This window comes from Electrophorus electricus, chromosome 6, assembly GCF_041902795.1.
Source record: "Electrophorus electricus isolate QZ-2024a chromosome 6, ASM4190279v1, whole genome shotgun sequence".
Taxonomy (NCBI): Eukaryota; Metazoa; Chordata; class Actinopteri; order Gymnotiformes; family Gymnotidae; genus Electrophorus; species Electrophorus electricus.
The window spans coordinates 26964902-26983625 of NC_137502.1; the positions used below are offsets into that span (position 1 = coordinate 26964902).

Consider the following 18724-nt stretch of genomic DNA (forward strand, 5'->3'; position numbering starts at 1 on the left):
ATCAAAATACTATGTCTTGTTGATAGGCACCACGTATTCATAAACAAACGCCAAATACGGCCTGACCCGCAGTTAAAGCATGAAAGATGTGGGTTGTACTGCCCTCTAGCGGCGACTGAGTCTTCGTGCGACACACCCGTGAGAGAGGGGGCATTTCTTGCTGCAGGTGGCGATAGAGTCTCAGTTGCCGGTGTTTAAGGAATGAACGTGTACGTGCTTTTGATTTTGTTTTTAATTCACGATATTATTTTGTAAACTGTCAGTCATACTACAATATCTGCGTATAGCAGATACCAAAACGCTTAAGAGTATTAATAATAAACCATTAATACATGCCTTTTAGTAAACCGTGTACACTGAATTAAGTGTACCCTACGGTAGTTTGTATAAATACACAGTATGCCTATATACATATGGTTGTATGATCTACTCATTTGTACTGAGTAGATATCATTACCAAATATGTCTAAACATCTCGTTAAAGACTTTTACAAACTTACTGCACACTAACTACAGGCAGCGTGTCATGCAGCCGGTCTCTGCTGTGTACAGCACGAGTCTCAAGTCACGGGCTAGTGGAGGAGGAGCAAACCGACAGGACTGGACAAACTGCCCGTTCAGCGGACGATAACGGGGCCGGTTTCTCGCACTCTCCACTCAGCGCGTCATTCTCCTGCAGCCAGCGTTCTGAGTCGCGCAAGCCTTCACCATGGGACTCGTGAGCGACCCGATCTTCCAGAAGCTCGAGCAATGGTACAAAGCCAATGCCGGGAGCCTCAGCATGAGGCAAATGTTCGACGCTGACAAACAGAGATTCAGCAAGTTCAGGTAGGATCGCCTGCCCCTCGGAAGATTTTGCGCATAACCCTGTACAGAATAGTATAATGAAAATGCATCGGATAATAAGCGCATAAGTGAGCAGTTCTGCAGCGTGGTGTTGGCCAGAAGTTGCGCTGTTGGCCAGGTTCGTGTACGCTGTTTATTGACTCCCTGCGACGAGTTGTTTAATCGTCTGCCTATCTCAGTTCGTATACTGTGCATGAACAAAACCGATATTATCTAATAATACCCTCATCCACACTAAATTACATACAACATGTTACCCGAATAGTACACTGATTGGAGATATTAACTATGAATGGAACTGCGAGAAAATCATGTGAAAGTGTTCAAAATTCGGTTTAAAAAATGTATCTTATTTTACTTTGCAAGTGTAACAGTCACACAGGGGTCCCATGACGTGCGTGTCTACCTTCGTGCCACAAGCTTTCACTATTATGGCATTATGTCTATTCGGAGAGGCTGGACAGATTATAACAAACCTTATATCTGATTTGGTCCTTAGCATTTCACTGAAACATCAAAATGTGATTCTTGTGTTTACATATAAGCCTGAGAACTCTGATCTTTTTACTTATTGACCCTCAGTTTTAATTTTAGCCAAATTCCAAATACACAAAACAATGTGTAACAAGTCCAAGCCCTCATCCTTCACTTTCTTAAGGACCATAAAATCTCTCAAAGCTATTAAAACGTTTAATAGATACAAACATTTTAAGTGAACTCCATGTATGTAAACATGGACTGTCAATGTTATTCTTCATGTTGTCATGTTTTTTTGTGTACTTGTATGTGTATCAGTTTGTTTGTATGACTTCATTCATTTAAAAAGCTTTCGCAATCATTACAGTTCTATTTGGAAATCTTTTGGAAGGTTTTCTTTTACATGTACAGTATGAGTCTGACAACTCGATTAAATGTTTACATATTTTTTATGCTTAAATGTATTTCATAGTCAGGCACTTGAAGGTCTTTGCACTTATACTAAAATTGGAAACGTCGTATAAGAAAAAGTTTCAGTGGTGTGGTACATATATATTCCAAATGCAAAGGCCTAACGATAGTCAAATAAAGTTTAATGCTATCATGTTTATTCATATACATTTAAAATAGTCATTTTTGTTTCACTCTTTCTCAATAGCCTAACACTGAAAACAGATGACGGGGATATTCTTCTAGACTATTCCAAGAACCTCATCAACGAGGAAGTTATGAAGATACTGCTTGAGCTGGTAATGACCTGACAAAAAAGCACCGCCAAAGCTTTGTCAGAAAACCAAATCCCCAGTGACTCCACTTTGTGCATCCCTGCACTAACATTCCTAACTTAACACCTCGGCTAACCACCAACACTGATATCGATAACGACGGTGCATGACCAAGTCTGGAGATGAAATCTCTCTGTGAAGGGGTCTTGACACATCATTAAAGGGGTCTTGACACATCACTGGTGGTCATCACACATGATGAACATTTGTCTTTGCTTCCAGGCGAAGTCCAGGGGATTGGAGGCTGCGCGTGACAGGATGTTCTCTGGCGAGAAGATCAACTTCACTGAGGTGTAAATCCAGGCTGGTTTTTCCTTCCCCTCACAGAGAGCCACGACGTTGGGCAGCTTACTGTTTATTGCTGCAATACTTCTGATCCAACTGGTTGACAAGTTCTTGTTATCTGAAGGAGAATCTAGGGTTAAGGTTAGAATTAGGATTAGGATTAGTGTTAGGGATTAGGGTTAGGGAATAGGATTAGGATTAGGGTTAAAGTTAAGGAATAGGATTAGGATTAGGGAATAGGATTAGAATTAGGATTAGGGTTAGCCTTAATTGCGTAGGTGTCTAAACGTGTCTCTTGCTGTCTGGGCTCAGGATCGGGCTGTGCTCCACGTGGCCCTGAGGAACCGCTCCAACACCCCCATCCTGGTGGATGGCAAAGACGTCATGCCTGATGTCAACAAAGTCTTGGAGAAGATGAAGGGGTTCTGCCACGTGAGTGTCACATAACACACATGATGCTGTCACACGATACGCATGATGCTGAAATGTGAGATTACGTTGACCATTGAAAAATGCATGAATGTATGTCTCATATAGCATTTGCAGAAATACAGCAGAAATGAACTATTGTTTGGGATGTTAAATTTCAGAATTTGAAGTGATAACATTTTATATATATATATATATATATATATATATATATATATATATCAAATATATCTTTAAAAGGATTTTTCTGTCTGCTAATCTGTGCTGATATGCTGCATGTAGAATCTTTCAATGTTCGAGTTCTTCTCGCTGTTGCAGAAAGTCCGCAGCGGGGACTGGAAGGGTTTTACGGGGAAGTCCATCACTGACGTCGTGAACATTGGCATCGGAGGCTCAGACCTGGTGTGTGGGACATTGCCGCTTCCTCATCCAGCCACTTACGGAGATTCTGCCTTTTCCTTTGCTCTTTCCATCTCTGTTTGTCCTTCCCTGTCTCTGTCCTGTTCCATCCTGTCCTATTCCACACTGCTCTGCCCTGTCCTGTCTCTGTCCTGTCCTATTCCACACTGCTCTTTCCTGTCCTTCCCTGTCTCTGTCCTGTTCCATCCTGTCCTATTCCACACTGCTCTGTCCTGTCCTGTCTCTGTCCTGTCCTATTCCACACTGCTCTTTCCTGTCCTTCCCTGTCTCTGTCCTGTTCCATCCTGTCCTATTCCACACTGCTCTGTCCTGTCCTGTCTCTGTCCTGTCCTATTCCACACTGCTCTTTCCTGTCCTTCCCTGTCTCTGTCCTGTCCTATTCCACACTGCTCTTTCCTGTCCTGTCCTGTCTCTGTCCTGTCCTATTCCACACTGCTCTGTCCTGTCCTGTCTCTGTCCTGTCCTATTCCACACTGCTCTTTCCTGTCCTGTCCTGTCTCTGTCCTGTCCTATTCCACACTGCTCTGTCCTGTCCTGTCTCTGTCCTGTCCTATTCCACACTGCTCTTTCCTGTCCTTCCCTGTCTCTGTCCTGTCCTATTCTACACTGCTCTTTCCTGTCCTGTCCTGTCTCAGCCTGTCCTTTTCTGTCCTGTCTTGTCTTTCACTTTCCCTTCCTTCCATTTACTGTAATTGTAGAAAGGGATTTGTCATATTTGCCATACTGTGCTCCTGGCACTTTAGTAAATGATAGTAAAATATCGCTGCACTGTGCTTTTGATCTATGTAGGCTTATACCAAAGCCCGAGTTATTCTTCAAGACACAGTGAACGCAGTGACGACACTGGGCCTTAAATACAGTGAACGCAGTGACGACACTGGGCCTTAAATACAGTGAACGCAGTGACGACACTGGGCCTTAAATACAGTGAACGCAGTGACGACACTGCGCCTTAAATACAGTGATAACACTGTGTTCTTATTAGGTGGTATCAGATAATGTTAGCATTTATCATTTGTTTTAGCAATCAGAGCATTGCCTGTGTTTGTTAGGGTCCTCTGATGGTGACTGAGGCCCTGAAGCCATACTCCAAAGGTGGACCACGCGTGTGGTTCGTCTCAAACATCGACGGGACACACATCGCAAAAACCCTGGCAGAGCTCAACGCTGAGACCACACTCTTCATCATTGCCTCTAAGGTATGTGCATAACGCAGGCCTGCAGCACACTGGAGCTTGGCACATATGTCATTAGATACGGAGTGGCGGTCTGCAGCCGTCTGTTCCGCCTCACTACTCTGTGCATGTGTTTCTGTGTGTGTTTGTGTGTGTCTGTGGCTTGTATATGTGTCTGTGTAGATTGCATGTGCCTTTGTCTGTATGTGTGTCTCTACTCGGTGTGTGTGTGGGGGGGAGGTCTGTGTGTGGTGTGTGCATGCACATGGTTTTGTGTATTTGTGGTGTGTGTGTGTGTGTGATTATTTTCAGACAAAAGAATTCCTTCTTTTGGCATTCCAGAGCCAGAGTTTAATCTGCTGTATTATCCAGTCAGAGCTCTGGAAAATGTGAACTCAGTGAGCAACCTGACAAAAGCTAGTTAAACAAACCAGTCACCTCTGGCCAAATATGCTGAGTTGAATGTGACTCTATGTTCTTAATAGTCCGATAGACAAATCATTCTCCAAGACTCATAAACTGCAGTTTTGACTGTTATGATAGTTATGCTAGTGTCAGTCAGATTGACTAGCTAATGCATTCTGATTCAGAAAGCTGGCAAGGAGAGGAAAACAGCAGAAAACATCAGACTATTAGGGAAGTACAGCACTTAGTAGGAAAGTCCAGTCAATATATTAGAAAAAACACAGGAGGAAAGAAAGCGTGAATTCACCCCTCGTTCCTTCCCACTGAGCAAACCGACACAAATCTCTCTCAAGGCAACTGTGTGGAACTGAAACTCAAGTCAACTCAAACTGATTTTTTTTCTCTAAACTCCTAGTTTTCACTGATCATACTGCTAAGAATGGGCTCTTCCTCTGTATCTCTCAGACTTTCACCACCCAAGAGACCATCACCAACGCGGAGTCAGCTAAAGAGTGGTTCTTGCAGGTTGCCAAAGACGTGAGTTCTGAGTCCTGGGGGATCTCACCAGGGACTGCTGAGCTATCCGTACTTCCGATGCTTCCGTACCTCTGTCCTTAAAGTGCTTTTCACTTGATTGCTTGCACTCTTCGTATGCAACTATAAAACTCCAGTAGGCATCGTGACTCACCTAGACTACACTAGTGATTGACAGTCAGACTTATGTGAATCCCAGACCCAAATAGCTGATAGCTGTCCATCATCCACAGAGCTCCACTGTTGCCAAGCACTTCATAGCCCTCTCCACCAACGCTGTAAGTGGATTCACATTTAGAACACATTCAGAAGTTTTAAGAGAAGTTTCTGCCAGTGTTCACATTCCTAACCCTGGTCTCTTGCATTGGTTTTCACCCTGCAGCCCAAAGTGAAGGACTTCGGTATCGACACAGAGAACATGTTCGAGTTCTGGGATGTAAGTGTGTGTCTGTGAGTGTGTCTGTGTGTGTGCCTGTGTGTTTCTGATGACTCCTTACTGCTGTCGACCATACGAGTCTGCCTCTACTGAGGCGGCCTCTGGGTAAGGTTATTAATAGCATAGTCTTTTGCCCTGTGAAGTAGGTGGCTGGGTGCACACGCTGGCAGCTGCTTGGTAACCAGAGTCTCTCCTTAAAGTGCTCTGCACTCTTAGCTTTATAAATACAGCCTGACCTTATCTAGTGTGGAGGTCACTCAAAGGGGCTGGGTCACCCTAAAGGGCGTCAGGCTAGTTTTAGTCACATTGTTGATATTTAAAAGGGGGTGTGGGTTCTCAGCTATGTGCCCTTCACGGTGAGGGGCAAACGCTGAGTGTTCAGTGAGACATGTGGATGTGCTCTGTCATGCACAGGGGGCTTCTCTCTCTCTCTCTCTCTCTCTCTCTCTCTCTCTCTCTCTCTCTCTCTCTCTCTCTCTCTCTCTCTCTCTATATATATATATATATATATATATATATATAGATATATATATAGATATATATATAGATATATATATAGATATATATAGATATATATATATAGATAGATAGATAGATAGATATAGATATATATAGATAGATATATATATATGTTAATTGTTTTATCTTTACATTCATCAACTATAAGGCGGAAGCAAGTGCTTGACAGCCAGAATGAAGAGATAACATGCAGTTTCATGATCTTACATTCCTCACTACCTTGGGGTTCGGGATCATCTCAACAGCTCTCTAATGCGAGTATTTTCTGTATCAAGGCCTATAAGAGTTTTGCTTTGGATCATGCTCACATTTAAAAGGCCTACAAGGCTATACAACGGAATGTGCACTAGAACGGTCACCTTTGTCCACAGCTCATGGCGTCGTCCAGGGAGTGAGAAGGTAAGATCCAGACAGCTCGTTTACAGGCTGGAGTCCCACGTAGGCACAGATAGTCGAGACAGTAAAAACCAGCAGGATGAGATTATAGGATTAGACCAGCGCAGGATGAGGTTATAGGATTAGACCAGCACTCGATAAATTATAGGATTAGACCAGCGCAAACATCCAACACTCAACAAACAGCGCAAACAATAGTTAACTAACAAACAGTGCTGGGCAGAGCAGAGGTACTTCCTGAAGCTGTGCGTTCAGGTCAAGTTTCAGGTCATTGGGGTCCATTTCATGTGGTCCGTTTCTTGGGGCTTGCCACTCAGGAATGGCCATGATCGCGAGGCGTGCTATGGGTGCAGTGAGCCTGAAAAAGCAGAGTGATATTCACTGTGGGGACACTCCAGAACAAAACGAAGAAAAATTACTAAAAAAAACACACAAAAAAATACTATACACAGTGTTTTTGAAAAAGATTAGTTTCAGCAGTGAACATGAAACATGAAAGGTACTCTATTAGAACATGAACATAAACATGAAACATTTTCTATAAGAAAAATACCATAATGTAAGTGTTATTTTCATAAAGCAAAACAGGGGAACTAGCAGATGGTTCTGTTCTGATCAGCAGACTGGTGTTCATGGCAGGGGCGTTTCTGTCACTTACAGCGAATGAATTGAAAACTGACTTTATCCACTTGTTTAACGGGTTCACCTGCTTCCTAGTGGGTCGGTGGACGCTACTCCTTGTGGTCTGCTATAGGACTCTCCATTGCTTTGCACATTGGTAAGTTATTATATCCTTCCATAACTGCCTGATTCTAGAAATTATGATTTATGTGTTGATATTAGGCTCAACCTTTGTTTCAATCCCTTTCCTTCTCAGGCTTTGAGAACTTTGAAAAGCTGTTAGCCGGAGCACACTGGATGGTGAGTGATTATTGCTCTAAAAATTTAAATAAATGATTAATAGAATCAAAATTGTAAAAACTGCAGATTAATACTGAGTGTGCATTTTCTGTCCCTCCTGACAGGTATATGGGGAAGTAATAAATGTCTGACATTTTAGTCAGTGTTATTCAAGCAGTGGCTTGGCAGTTTCATTTGATGTGAACGTGTTCTGTAGATAGCTCCGCCTGACTGCATAGGGTAAACCCCACCCGCTCGCTCTGTGCAGGACACGCACTTCCGCACGGCCCCTCTGGGCCAGAACGCGCCCGTCCTGCTGGCCATGCTGGGGATCTGGTACATCAACTGTTTCCAGGCCGAGACGCACTGCCTGCTGCCCTACGACCAGTACATGCACCGCTTTGCCGCGTACTTCCAGCAGGTGGGACGCCCCCTCGGCTCCTGCCTCCCCCTCCCTCTGGAGCCCTTGTGGGGCTTCCAGATGCATTTGGCTTCCTGGTGAGCATGCATTTGGGAAACGATAATGCGGATGTCCGGTCTTGCTTGTTGTGCGCAGGGCGACATGGAGTCCAACGGGAAGAGCGTGACGAGAGCTGGCAGTCGGGTGAGCCACCACACTGGACCCATCGTATGGGGCGAGCCCGGCACCAACGGACAGCACGCCTTCTATCAGCTCATCCATCAAGGTGACGCCTGTCCGGGCCACTTCCCAGAGAGAAAGCCCAAGACCGACCCACATTACACACTCTTGGTCCAGTCCTCCGGGACGTCGAGCTCGTCCAGGTGTTTTAACTCTGTTCTAGCTGCCAGCACACCTGAGAGCTCTGCAAGGCTTCGCCACCTTGTTCAGGTGTATGCAGAGCTGGGACAGAACGAAAACCTGGTTCGGACGCAGCTCCCTCAGGTCTGGATAGAGAATCTCTGACTTACCAACGCAACTTCCTGATTAGCTAATTAAGGCCCTTTGATTAAATACAACATGGGAGAGACTCCACGGGTGGGGATGAATGGTACAGCCCTAAAGGATATGATTAAAGGATCCTGTCCTGGAGCTCATCTATATCTGAACCTGCATGACAGAACCGCATGGAAATTGTTCCACCTTGTAAGCTCTGCTCAGTCCAATCCTATAATTATTTGTGTGTGTGTGTGTGTGTGTGTGTGTGTGTGTGTGTAGGAACACGTATGGTCCCTTCTGATTTCCTCATCCCTGCCCAGACTCAGCACCCAGTCCACAGCAATCTGCACCATAAGGTAAAACATTTATCATATTTCACTTTCCCATGTAAGTATGCAGAGGTGAGTAGTAACGCACTGCATTTACTTAAGTAACTTTAAAGAGTTGTACTTTACACTCTTACATCTGCGAAGTACATTTTATTCTGTTATATTTGTCAACATTCCTTACGTTACATTTTAAAATATTTCTTACATTTTGTACGTTTCATAACAGACCAATAGTCACAAACAGGCAGTTTACATCTTAGGACTGAAATTTATCACATTTATGAAAAGTAGCTCACAATATATCCTTTTTATTGATTGTATATATTGATATTTCTTTTGCCCACATACAGGACCAGTTGTTAGCTAGGCAATGTAGGATATCCAGCCAGACGGTCTGACTGATCGGTCGCATAATTGCACCATAAATATAATGAACACTAAGATGTCTATTAAGTGAACTTGGGCAAGAACTTGAAGTATTCCCACACACTGTACTAGTCACAAACAGATCACCGAATCCAGTGTGGTGCTTGTGACTTCTGTTATATGCACAGATTTGTATTTAGCCGATATGTAAAACCTAATGAAGCTTAAACATAACGCGTGAACTAAGTAGGACAAAGACCCAGAGCATAGAAAAATAGCTGTTTGCGTAATGAATCCAAATATGTTTTCAGAATTTGTCTATCCAGTTTTTCCCACATTATATTCCATTATATTTCAATTTTAGATCTACCAAAGCGTGTTTAGCTGTCTGTTGAGAACAAATAGGTTTCATCCAAATTACACTTACGTATCGCTATGTAAAGCAGGACCAGAAAAAATCGGTACCAAGGAAAGTGGAGCCCGTGTGTTGGCATACTGTTACTAGACAATGAAGAGGCTAAATATTCATATACAAATTCATACACCTGTACAAGAATAAACATATTTTAAGTGTAATAACAGCCTTATTTATGAATAAAACATCTATATATTTATTGTAAAAATCACTTAAAAACCATGCCTGAGAGAAATATCTTTAAAACAGATTTGAAGTCAGTATAAAAAGAACTATGCAGACCATAGTGCCATATTTTCTTCCATATTTAGAAAAAACAAACAACAACAAAGCAACAACACCTTATTAGAAACGCCTCTGAGGTGTACAGTAATAGCCTATAGTCCATGGGTTACTGTGCTGAGTTTGCCGTCCAACAACTCTTCAGTAGGGCTCAGTTTATGCTGGGTAGTTAACCACTCTCAGTCCAGCAGTGACAATATTGAGGTCCAAGATGGCACCACTGGCACCAGCTCAACACTTACAGTAATGCTACTACCCTGTCGGTGTTGATGCTCTGATGCCTGGTGGCCAGAAACTGACCAGTCATGGTCAGGGTTGAGCTTGGCTGGTTCATTCAGCATGCAAGCATCTGAATTACAGTCTGTAACTGGACAGATATGTAATCCACCTATGAGATAGATAATCCACCTATGAGATAGATAATCCACCTATGGTATCTGTAATCCACCTATGAGATAGATAATCCACCTATGGTATCTGTAGTCCACCTATGAGATAGATAATCCACCTATGGTATCTGTAGTCCACCTATGAGATAGATAATCCACCTATGGTATCTGTAATCCTCCTATGAGATAGATAATCCACCTATGGTATCTGTAATCCACCTATGAGATAGATAATCCACCTATGGTATCTGTAATCCACCTATGAGATAGATAATCCACCTATGGTATCTGTAATCCTCCTATGAGATAGATAATCCACATATGAGATAAGAAAGTGTCTCTAATAAACTTACCAGTGTGTGTAAGTACAAAGTAGTTTTCCTAATGAAGTAGTGTATGAGTGTATATTTGTTCAACTCTGATTGTGTGTGTGTGTGTGTGTGTGTGTGTGTGTGTGTGTGTGTGTGTGTGTGTGTAGATCCTGATCGCCAACTTCCTGGCTCAGACTGAAGCCCTGATGAAAGGAAAGACAATGGAAGAGGCAAAGAAGGAGCTGGAGGCCGGAGGAACGAGTGGAGAGAAACTGGAGAAGATCTTACCACACAAAGTGAGGAAACACGACACTAGTAGACGTTCGTCTCCACTGCCCCCTAGTGGTGATGCTTATATTACTGCCTGCAAATAACTGCTGGGCCTTGGCGTGGGTATTAAAGTCGGGGCCTGAGGGACCTCAGAGTTACTCTCAGTTCATAACTATTAAAAAATCAAAAATGAACAAAGAAAACACCACCACAGTACAGGTTAACAGAAGACGTTCATGCCTTTCACTGTCGTTTTACACAGAGCCAATGATGTACAAATGTCTCTCTGTTTAAAGGTATTCCAAGGAAATAAACCGACTAATTCGATAGTCTTCAAGAAGCTGACACCATACATACTCGGAGTCCTTATCGGTGAGACGGTAGCCATCCCTGTATGGGCTGTACCTGTACCTTCTGTCCCTGGAGCTCTGCTCTGCCAGCCTTAGTTACAACCCCAGTCTCACACACCAGGTGAACGGGTGTTCGAGCCAGGTGTGCCGCACCTCAGTGGGTTGCAACTAAACTGGGTGAGATCCCCAGGAACAGAGTGGACAATTGTGTGTTATGGAAACGGATCTGTTTTGAAGGAAAAGCACTGACCATGTCTTGCTTACTATGCCTCCTCAGCCATGTATGAGCACAAGATCTTCCTCCAGGGGATCGTATGGGAGATCAACAGCTTTGACCAGTGGGGGTAAGGCCAGACAGCTCCCAGTGGCATCCAGACAAGGGCCAGACTGATGTCTGCTGTGTTTCATCATTGTCACATAGTCTGTGCTGTGATTTGACTTTTCTCATTGTAAAGGTTTTCATACAGATCATGTGGTACTGTGTTACCGAGTACAGTAATAACAGTGGTGTGGCGCCACACTAGGAGCATGTGTTTGACACATACATTCAAGCTAAGTTTGTCACTGTGTCACAGATCAAGTACGCTAAGTGAGTAGTACAGCAAAAATACTATAGTGTAAATAAGGAAATAAGCAGAACTGAGCTGTTGGGTGAACTGAAAGGAGGGCAGGTTTGATTTGGCTCCTCCCCCACTGCAGGGTGGAGCTTGGGAAACAGCTGGCCAAGAAGATCGAGCCAGAGCTCCAGGACACGGCTGAGGTCAGCTCCCATGACTCCTCTACCAATGGCCTCATCAATTTCATCAAGAAAAACTTTGCTTGAACACACACACACACACACACACACACACACACACACACACACACACACACACTTACAAATATGCTTCACAGGCCCCTTGCACTGACCCCCCCCCCCCACCTCAAAGCCCTAAGGCCCCCTGGGATATCTGCAAGCTTCCAGCATGGCTTGTTAAACCATGGAGCCTGGTGCTTTAAATGTTGTCCTTCTGCAGCTAGTGCACAGACTCCAGAATAAGATTTGATCAGCGGTAAGTGAACACTGTTAGGACATTTCACTGATGTGCTGATGTAAAGTGGAAGCCTTGGTATAAGAAAATCTTAAATCAAAAAATAAATATGTTTGAAATGTTTGTGTATTTTAATATTTAATATTTTAATATTGTGTATATATAAACACAGCTGTTTATTGATCTCTGGAGCTGTCTGTCAAATCACTTCCTTCTGCACTGACCTGTGGCCAGTTCCTGCTCTGCAGATCCCAAATCTTAAACCTAACCCTTCTACGAGAAGTTCGTCCAGATCAGTGGGACATTCTAGTGAGTCTCGCACTGCTATAACTCTGGGTTTGTTTTGGAGAAAGGTTGTGAAAGGACAAAATGTTTACTTGTTTGGACTTAATCTTACGTGGGTTTTTTTTTTTTGCAGTACAGTGTGATGAGTGGTACTGTTAGTGTTACTGGTGGGAAGAAAAACAAACAAACAAACATTTCTATGTTCGACCACCAGGTGTCACCATGTGTGTTTCTTTGACTGTTGGGTCAGTTTGTTGCATTTCCCATGCTGCTTCTGTGGAACAAAAGGTGAAAGGTGAAAGGTCACCTGTCTTCCATTCTTGCCAAGTCGGTCCATATTGCAGCGCCTCCTCAGAGAGACGGGAATCAATACCAAACACATCTGGAATATGTCCCCACTCACTCCATCCCACTCAGTCCAGCAAATCCAGGATGGGTGTGCATGCCTTCAGAAAAAAAGGGTGATTAAAGCTGTCCATAGTTTGCATTAATCTCACATCAGTAGACAAAACCACAGAGTGTGACTTTTAGCTGATAGAATTTTAATTATTTATCTATTACTTTTTTTTTTGGCCTCTAAAGTGTTCAGAAGCTCATGGGTATGAGAAGAGAAATCCGAACCTCTGAGAGACTGGCTCAGGGAGCTTGTTGCCTGGCAACGACTCTTTCTACTTCAGCTCTAACCAAGCCGTAGTTATTTTCAGGCTTGGTTCACAAACACATTAAATGAGTTTTGATTTTGTTCTGACACAACAAAACTGAAAACAAAATAAAGAGTGCAGTGGAATGTTTGTACACTTAATTATTAGCTCAAGACAGGATCTTAAGCAGGTTACGATAATCATAATCAATAATAATAATAATTGTAAATATAAAGTCAGTCATATTTGCTGAAAGGCCATGATTTTGTGTTAGATATTAAGACATCAGAGGAGCCGTGCAGTGAACGTGTCACCCACACGGGGGTTTGGTGTCTTTGCTGTTGTCTTAACAAACCTCAAGCAAACCTTTGTAACCTCTTGGCTTTTTTGACCTGTCAATCAAATAGTATCCAACACCTGTTAACCAGAGCCATCATGACTTACATAACTCATCCCTGTCACCATGGTAACTTAAACTCCATATCCTTAATGTATCCACTGGAGTGAGGATGAGGTGTCTTGTTTTGGATTCATAATGATGCAAAAGTCAAAATGTTAATTTTGTAGTTTCACAACCACGTTAAAGGTTTAAACAGTTTGATCAGCATCCACCCTAGAGAGAGTTAACGTGTTCTGAGAGTTAACATACACACACACACACACACACACACACACACACACACACACACACACACACACACACACACACACATACACACACACGAGTTAACATGTTCTGAGAGTTAACGTGTTCTGTGAGAGATGTTACGTGTTCTGAGTTAACATACACACACACACACACACACACACACAAGAGTTAACATGTTCTGAGAGAGTTCTAAGAGAGTTAACGTGTTCTGAGAGTTAACATACACACACACACGAGTTAACATGTTCTGAGAGTTCTGAGAGAGTTAACGTGTTCTGAGAGTTAACATACACACACACACACACACACACACACACGAGTTAACATGTTCTGAGAGAGTTCTGAGAGTTAACGTGTTCTGAGAGTTAACATACACACACACACACACACACACACACGAGTTAACGTTCTGAGAGAGTTCTGAGAGAGTTAACGTGTTCTGAGAGTTAACATACACACACACACACACACAAGAGTTAACATGTTCTGAGAGAGTTCTGAGAGAGTTAACGTGTTCTGAGAGTTAACATACACACACACACACAAGAGTTAACATGTTCTGAGAGAGTTAACGTGTTCTGAGAGCATCATCGTGCTCTGGGAGAGTTAACGTGTTCTGAGGGTTAACGTGTTCCAAGAGAATGAACATGTTCTGTGAGAGTTAACATGTCCCAGGCTATGAGTTGGTGAATGTGACACTCACCAAAGTGAAAACAGTGGAAGATCCAGCTGCCTTCCACATGAGATCCATGGGATCTCGATGGGAGGCAAACACCTCCACGATAAAGGGAAAGTTTGAGCCGTGAATGTTCAACAACCTCTTCTCATTCATCTTCTAGTCTGTCCTTAACAGGGCCCTGCAGTCACTCCTCCTGCAGGAGGAGAAAGGCGGCTCTGATTCAGATAACCCTAATATAACCATAAACCCTATCCTAACCCTAATCTAACCCTAAACCCTATCCTAATCCTAAACCTTATCCTAACCCTAATCTAACCATAAACCCTATCCTAACCATAACCATAATCTAACCCCAAACCCTATCCTAACCCTAACCCTAATCTAACCCTAAACTCGATCCTAATACTAATCTAATCCTAAACCCTATCCAAATCTAACCCTAAACCCTATCCTAACCATAACCCTAATCTAACCCTAAACCCTATCCTAACCCTAACCCTAATCTAACTCTAAACCCTATCCTAATCCTATCTAACCCTAAACCCTATCCTAACCATAACCCTAATTTAACCCTAAACCCTATCCTAATCCTAATATAACCCTAAACTCTATCCTAACCCTAACCATAATCTAACCCTAAACCCTATCCTAAACCTAATCTAACCCTAAACCCTATACTAATCCTAATCTAACCCTAATCCCAATTCTAACTACAGCAATGAGTGCTCTGTGCCCTTATTACTTATCTGCCAGATCTGAGAGTGAATTACTGTGCTGTCTCTGAGGCCTTTTCTGCCATTATCTCCTTTATCTCATAGACTGAAATGTTGGGGGGGGGGGGGGAGCAGACAACCATTTTTCTTTTAATTAGGCTGTGTGAAACCATCTTAATGACGTTCACCATAGAGCCTTATGTTACTTCTCTGTCTCCTGTATGCCTTCCAAATGTAGTATTCTCAGATTCACAGATTCAATACATTTCCACTGCAGTTTTGTGAACACTTCTGGCAAGCAGGTCCCACAGGTCTATACACTAAGGCCCAGATCAGATGCCTGATTCTCATTCCCACGGCCTGCACAGTGACGTGGAGCTCCACGTCAGCGCAGCAGCGAGACTAATGGGGAGGCTAACGTTGGCCAGCCCTGCGGTCAGCCCCGCTGGGTGGTCTCGGGCCCAGACCATGACACAGCGTCCCTCTGAGACCGGAGCTCCTTGGCTATCATGAAGGCACAGACAGTGGTTTTGAAGGTAAGTGCAAACATGCCAGACGTTTACATTTGCACATTTCGCAGACAGGACACTCTTATCCAGAGCAACGTACAATTTCAGTCATGTTACAATGGAGAACGTATTATTAAGATTCTTGCCCAGGGAATATATGGTGCACACACAATATACTCACCCATTTACCTCTAAGTACTCTATACATACTGCATACTCACCCAGTTATCTTTACATACTGTATACTCACCCGGTTCAAACCACTGCCTCAAACACCACAAAGCACTGCTTCCCTCACAAATACTGCATATTCTAGCATTGACAAAAATAATCTAGTCTGTTACCTTGGTTTTGTATTTGCAGATGCTGTATGTAAACTTTGCAAGTCACAAATACTGTTTTGCCAGTGGTTTCTTGAGCAACAAAGTAACCTCCATGTAAACCCCACTGAAGAAATCCTTCCATTACTTTGGGGTAGTGGCTGGTATAGTGTAGTCGGTAACAGTGCCTCCTGTGGTGTGGAGGACTGAGGTTCAGTCCCTGGCTTGCCTATCTCTGTAACATTATGAACTGTAAGTTGCTGTGGATAAGACAGTCTGCTAAATATGTTCAAGTGTAAATGTAAACAAACTATGCAAATAGCTGACTGGTGAACTGGCACTAGGGTACAGAGCAGCTCAATTACTTCTGTGGCACAACACACACACACACACACACACACACACACACACACACACACACAAACACACACACACAGAGAGAGCAATGCACAGGGCCCCCAGGCCTGGGAGAGAGAACCTAGAGGAAATGGTACTATTATTCAGTATGAGCTCACCTTTAAAGCGTTTCTCAGAGTCCACCCAACACGCACACACACACACACACACACACACACACACACACACACACACACACACACACACACACACACATATTCTGTGTGGCATGGGCTTGGTATGACACACAGGCACCCACCTACTTGTATAATGCTCTCTTTGTGTTCTTCCTCTTGGCTATAGAACAGGAGCACCACTAAGTCCCATAAACATGCGTACAGAAGCCCACTGTTACCACACGACCAGGGAGAGCAGAGCTTTGTTGAAGTATGTGAGAGGGAGCTGGTAACAGCACATTAACCCCGATCAGCTCAGACACCTTGATTAAGGTTGGATTATAAATGTGAATATGGAGTTATTTTCTCAATTGGTAAAAGAAGTAAAAAACCTTAACCCTTATCAGAATGAACCCAGAGAATCTTATTAAAGTATTCGAGCTTCTATATGGGTGGTGCGGGGCAAACCAGTCAAATGTAAGGTAAGCTATGACACATGTAGCGTGTGCTATAACACATGTGGAGTACATTATTACACGTGGGGTACACTATGACACGTGGAGTACGCTATGGCAAATGTGGGGTGCGTTGTGACAAATGTAGGGTATGCTATGACACATGTGGGTTACCCTATGACACATGTGGAGTACGTTATGACACATGTAGGGTATGCTATGACACATGTAGCGTGTGCTATGACATGTGGCATGCGCTATGACGTGGAGTACGCTATGACACGTGGGGTGCGCTATGACGTAGGGTATGTTATGACACGTAGCATGTGTTTTGACATGTGGGGTACACTATGACACGTGGGCTATGCTATGACAAATGTAGGGTATGCCATGACAAATGTTGAGTACGCTATGACACATGTGGAGTACGCTATGACGTGTGGTACGCTATGACATGTAGGGTACACTATGACACATATGGAATATGATTTGACACATGTGGAGTACGCTATGACACATATGACAATATATAATATTCTTCTGGCCATATTTAAACCAGTATCAACACCAGAGGATGGCTCAGTCACTAGGAATAAAAGCACTTCTGTACTTTAATGAACTCTCAGTCCGTTGCTATGGTGCACCACTTCTCTGATGTCTATTGCTTCTTTCACAACCTCACTGCACATTCCTTTTTTGCTCTCCTATCACAACTAGACTTTGAACATTATTATGATTAAGTCAAACCAAAAATACGACAAGCTCAGGAGTATTTGGGTAAAAGTTTCTGAACAGTGACTTTCGCACAAATGATCTGGAAGATTAAGGCCATTGTAGAATTATATAAATAAAATGTGGCAATCCTTCTGACAGCCTCTGTCTGTGAAAGTAGAGTATTCTATACTCACAGTATAGAATATAATTCGCTTTCTATGACTCACAGCTCTGTAACATTTGTGAATAAACTCTAAGGTGGTCACAAAAGGCCAACTCCAGCTGACTCGTTTCAACTCCGGCATCACAGGACTCAAGGACATTCCATGAGGATGATTCCGGTGCTTTGGGCAATACCGCAGGATCGGTGTTATCTGGCATCATGGCAGGATGAGCACTTGGCTCTCCCTTGCCTCATGTCTGCTCCGGGGACAGGGTTGGTGGTTGTTTGTGTGTGTGCAGGGTCCTGATTATTGCCTGTAATAGCTCATATTCTGATGTGTGTTTTTGATGCATTGTTGAGTAAACATTCTCATCTGCCTGGTGATCCAGGAAAGGCCTGGGACCATTTAGAAGACATCTTATGACTAACTGACCTAGCCAAGAAAAATAAAAGACAAGAAAAAGCAAGGACTTTTTTTTAATGCTAAGACTTTTATTTTGGCATCCAATTCCTGCAGTAGTTACAATAAATTAAAAATGACCACATCAGCTACATAAAAATAAACTTGTTCATTTTTTTCCAGATACAACTCATCACAGGATAAATTTTACTGTTCACCGAGTCCTGATGTAGCCCTAATAATAATAATAATTAAAAAAAAAAACTATTTTGTTTTCTAAACTGGCTTTATTTTTTTCTAATTCGAAAAGTACATGATATCTTATAATTATTGGCTACAACAATACATTCCCACATTCTGTGACTCATGTAAAGAAAAACAGATCATTCTGCATTACAGTTTCTATCCCTCCAAAATGAACACTCAGAGATCCATG

At 43.0% G+C, this 18724-nt stretch overlaps 1 protein-coding gene across 1 annotated transcript; it reads left to right on the plus strand.

The window, feature by feature from the left end:
* The first annotated feature begins 560 nt into the window (after nt 1–560).
* Nucleotides 561–12371, plus strand: gpib (glucose-6-phosphate isomerase b). Its single transcript, XM_027020915.3, has 18 exons — nt 561–828; nt 1982–2072; nt 2331–2399; nt 2706–2825; nt 3141–3224; nt 4295–4441; nt 5288–5359; nt 5590–5634; nt 5739–5792; nt 7425–7485; nt 7585–7628; nt 7876–8028; nt 8164–8293; nt 8785–8861; nt 10765–10893; nt 11164–11239; nt 11495–11561; nt 11917–12371. The coding sequence occupies exons 1-18, from the start codon at nt 710–712 to the stop codon at nt 12038–12040; spliced, it is 1662 nt and encodes a 553-aa protein (XP_026876716.2). The 5' UTR covers nt 561–709; the 3' UTR covers nt 12041–12371.
* Nucleotides 12372–18724: the final 6353 nt, after the last annotated feature.